The 4113-nt window shown below is 54.0% G+C and overlaps 1 protein-coding gene across 1 annotated transcript in view; it reads right to left on the bottom strand.

The window, feature by feature from the left end:
• Positions 1–4113, bottom strand: part of HEATR1 (HEAT repeat containing 1) — a gene marked incomplete at its 5' end in the record, with an annotated part of 61401 nt that overhangs the window by 7715 nt on the left and 49573 nt on the right. The window contains 4 exon segments of the mRNA XM_014586803.1: positions 362–512; positions 1236–1525; positions 2113–2253; positions 2995–3118. Of these exon segments, the coding sequence (XP_014442289.1) occupies positions 362–512; positions 1236–1525; positions 2113–2253; positions 2995–3118 (706 nt within the window).

Below are 4113 nucleotides of genomic sequence, written 5' to 3'. Positions count from 1 at the left end.
TCCCAACCAAGGATACCCTGCCCGTGGTGTGCTGCCTCTATACGGAGTCTGTGTGGCAAGACCATAAGAAACAACTAGGGCAGCAACTGAACCTCTCCCAGAGGAAAAAGCAGTAAAATGCATTCTACACAGCTGAAAAGGAGAAGCACCTCACTACAAAGTGGTCCTCAGTTAGCTTTATGGCTAAGCAGAGGGATGACGGAAGAGAAAGAGAGGCCTAACTCAGTAAACACAGCACATCTGTGCAGAAATAACAACGCTCCTGCCAAACAGAACCTGCACTTGCAGAGGTGACTCCCTGACCGTGCCACTTTCTGCTGTCCCTGCCCTTCCATGGGCATGCCATGTTCACCACGCTCACCTGGCACAGAACGCCCTCCAGGTAGGGGCTGAGGAAGTGCGGCAGAGTCTCCACCACCTTCTGCAGGGCAGCCAAGGCGCTGAGCAGGTAGACCTCGCTGGAGACCAGCTCACGGCTGTTCTTCATCGTTGTCAGCAACGATGGCATCAGGCTAGAAACAGAACCGAGATTCTGAGGGACTTTCCTCAGGGACAGACACTGGAGAATGGAGCACAGGTCATGATGGAGACATCCCATTATGCCCGTTACGTCACCAGAAGTCTCAGCCTACAAAACGCTGTCTTTACCTTTAGGGTGACTAAGCTCAAGACATCTCCCAGTGCCAACAGTCTCGACACGATGACTCTAAAAATGTCTCCTTTAATCAGACAGGGTCTTGCTATGTCGCCCAGGTCAACCTCAAACTCACAACCCTCAGCTCAGCCTCCCGTGATGCCGGTTGGACCACGGATCACAGCTGGCCCCCCAGTTCCAGTGTGTGAAACACACGTCTGTCAACTACTGGATGCTCGCTCTGCCAGGCACTGTGCAGAGTGGGGAGCACTGCCCGAGACCCTGACAGGTGCTGCCTCCGGCTTGCAGATGGCACAGCTCAAGCGGGTCAGGTCACCAGCCCAGCTATGCAGATGCAGCTGGTGCCCACTGGACCCAAAGCCAGATCAGGGGCTGACCCCCCAGTGTCATGGCTGGGGCACTGCCCAGCCACAAGGGTCTGTTTTCTAGCAGCTTCCCCACAACTTTCCAGTTACAGCTCGAGGGTGAAGATTGGCTCCTCAGCAAGGCTAACCTGCCACGACCCTGCTCGGAGGCAAGCCGCAGTCCCGACCACCACAGTCCCGGCTGCACGAGCCCTGCTCCGAGCCTGAGCCTGTACCTGGGAAGCTGTGGGATGGCCAGCGCGTCCAGGGTGGAAGCCGACTCCGCTATGCACAGCAGGGCGCTCCCCAGCACGTTCTTCTCTTCCTTTCTTTCTGGAGCAATCAGTGCCACTGCAGCGGCCAGCACTGGGACAAAAGGCTCTGGGTTCTCTGCACCAAAATTCTTGCATAAAAGCTTCAGTGTATACAAAGCTGTCTGCCTGTTTACTGCTTGTTCTTCCACCTCCTTTTTCTTTGGCTGCACAATGGCCAACAGGACTGGAACTAGTTTTAGGAAACGGTGAACCTGAGGAGACAAGCAAACCCCCTGGATAAATAAAGCTACAAAAAATGCGAGTCCATTTGCCCAGTTCTACCACTGAGACCATCTAAATGGGAACCAAACTGACCATTTTGCACTAACCGCTCTATGTACTGCTAAGTGAGTACACGGGCCTGCTGACGAACTTTTTTTTTCTCTTAATTTTGCCAGAGAGAGACAAAGAGAAGGAAAATGAGAAAGTACCGCCCCACAAGAAATGGTCATGCCACAATCCTTTTCTCATCTCCCCTTCTTGGGCACATATACACATGCTCAAGTCACTAGGACCAGGACTTGAACCACACAACTGGACATGTGGGATCCAGCCACTTTCACCACAGAACAAGCCGCCCAATTTCTGGTATCCATAAAGCATCCTACTTGTTTGATGTACAGGGATGTAAAATTATGCTAAAGCTGAGACAAGGTATGAGCCATGTTAGGAACTGCATTAGGTGAAAAGTCCACTCCAGCCCTGCGGATTTAGTGTTAAAGTAGGTTATGCGATTTAACCGGTGACCACTGGAGAGACTGAAGAGAGCGACCTGCAGCCCCTGGCGGCCTTCACTCACTGTTCTCCTCTTCCAGCCGATGTTCTGCTGGAGCTTGTTATTCAAAAGGTCCAATGCTTTTCGGCGAACAGAGGGTAGAGGATTGCTCACCAGCCCTCGAATCACAGGGATGAATGTTTCTATGGGCAGCAAGGCATTGACCTATGGAGAAGTCTCACATTTAACACACACAGAAAAAGATCAAACTAAGACAGACTTGTCATCACGACATATCTAATGACAGGCATTTTCATGACCAGTATCTTGTTTTTGTTTTTTAAATAATTATTTTATTTAACTTTATTTATTTGCGCAGAGAGGGGTGGGGTGGCGGGGAGTGAGAAAGCAAGCTATCAGGTCTGGGACTCGAACTGCAGTCAGTCATGTGGGGAGTCCAGTGCCCCTAACCACCACGTCACCTGCCGGCCCCAACAGTGTCTTGTTTGATTCAACGCTAACCTCTCAGGTGGTATATTAGCCACCCCCAATTATGAAACTAAGCAAGGACCCGACATGCAGAGTGTCATGGCCACGTGGCCACATCAGCTAGATCTGAGCAGGGAACTTCATCGAGGCCCAGAAGAGCCCCCTGAGACACCTGTCAGCGTTTCTATCTGACTCTGGCTGAGTGAGTTGGAACAACACGTGGACGGGTACTTGACTGCACGCCTAGTCTAAAAAGTGCCTACAGAGGCATGTGTTCTTCTAACTGGTAGGAAATCAACTTTTCCAGAATTATCTCTAGTCATTAAGAGATTCCTTTCCAAGAAAAGTCTGAGCTTAATTACATTAAGAAAAGGTATGGCTAAGTTTACCCTGAAGTGAAGTTTCAGGTAAGTAATTTCACGATGACATAAAAACAGCAACAAAGCACACCGACTACGGAGAGAGGTGCGGGCCCACCTTATCAAGCACGTCATAGGCTTTGCTGAGCAGCGCCCGCCAGAACTTCACGCTCAGCGCGTCTGCATTCTTGTCCATGGACTGCGCCACAGCGACGATGTAGCTGAGCACCACTTCCAGCAGCCTAGGACACAGGGCATGGGCTCAGCGGGCGGCAGCTGCGGGCCCTGGGAGGCCACCTGGTCACCTCAAGTTTACCGCGTCAAACGGGAAGACAAGCCAACAACTCTGTACAGAATTACTTGGGTGACAGTGTGGAAAGGAAGGAAAAGGCTTAAAACCACCTGTAAGGAAGCAGGCTGAGGACACCGGCGTCTCTGCCCGGAAGGCTCGTTCCCAGGGGCCCTGCAAGGCCCAGCCTCCACACACCGAGTCCGACCGTGCTGCCCACTGTTCGGGGTCACAGCCCAGGCTGGTGGCGCTGACCCCACGCACCCGCATGCCACATACACTTTCTGATCACAAAGAGCTTTGACGTTACTTGGAGTCAGAAAAGGCTGCAGACAGCAAGCAGCCTGCAGTTAGAGATGCATGCCAAGTCTGACACGGCTGCCAGAGCTGCCCACCATGGCCGGCCCGAGGGGAGAGCGTGTTGGACTCAGCACTGCTTAGCAGAGGAGGTCCTACACACAGCGAGCCACCCAGCATGGGACTGGGACGGGGCGGCTCGCACAGCAGCCCCAGGGCAGGCGCCAGCCCAAGCAGGAGGCGACCTTGGGAGTGTAGTGCTCTGGGAGGAGGCACAGAGCAGGGCTGGGGTGCCCAGGACATGGTGCGGGGGTGGCTCTCTGCACCCGTCCCTGACGGCACAGTGGGCTCTGTCCACTGAACACGAGAAGCGGTGGGCCAGACAGAACGGGCCAGATGAAGGCACTGGCCACGTGCGGTGGCCGGATATGATACACAGCCCTGGAACGGACTGTGACCCAGAAAAGCCGGGACTCCAGCTGGACCCTGTGGGGGGACGAGGAAAGCCACAGGAGCTGCAGGTGAGGTGGCGGTCGGCAACAGTGACTGCCCGTGGCCCAGTGCCTTCCGCCCTAAGGAGAGAGACACTGGAGCACGCAGGGAAGAGGCACGAGTGTGGCTCCCCTTCCCTCCGCTCCGAGGAAGACCGAG

This window comes from Tupaia chinensis, unplaced genomic scaffold (genome assembly GCF_000334495.1).
Source record: "Tupaia chinensis unplaced genomic scaffold, TupChi_1.0 Scaffold000161_1, whole genome shotgun sequence".
In the NCBI taxonomy this organism is placed as follows: domain Eukaryota; kingdom Metazoa; phylum Chordata; class Mammalia; order Scandentia; family Tupaiidae; genus Tupaia; species Tupaia belangeri.
This window is presented reverse-complemented; position numbering and strand designations above follow the sequence as displayed.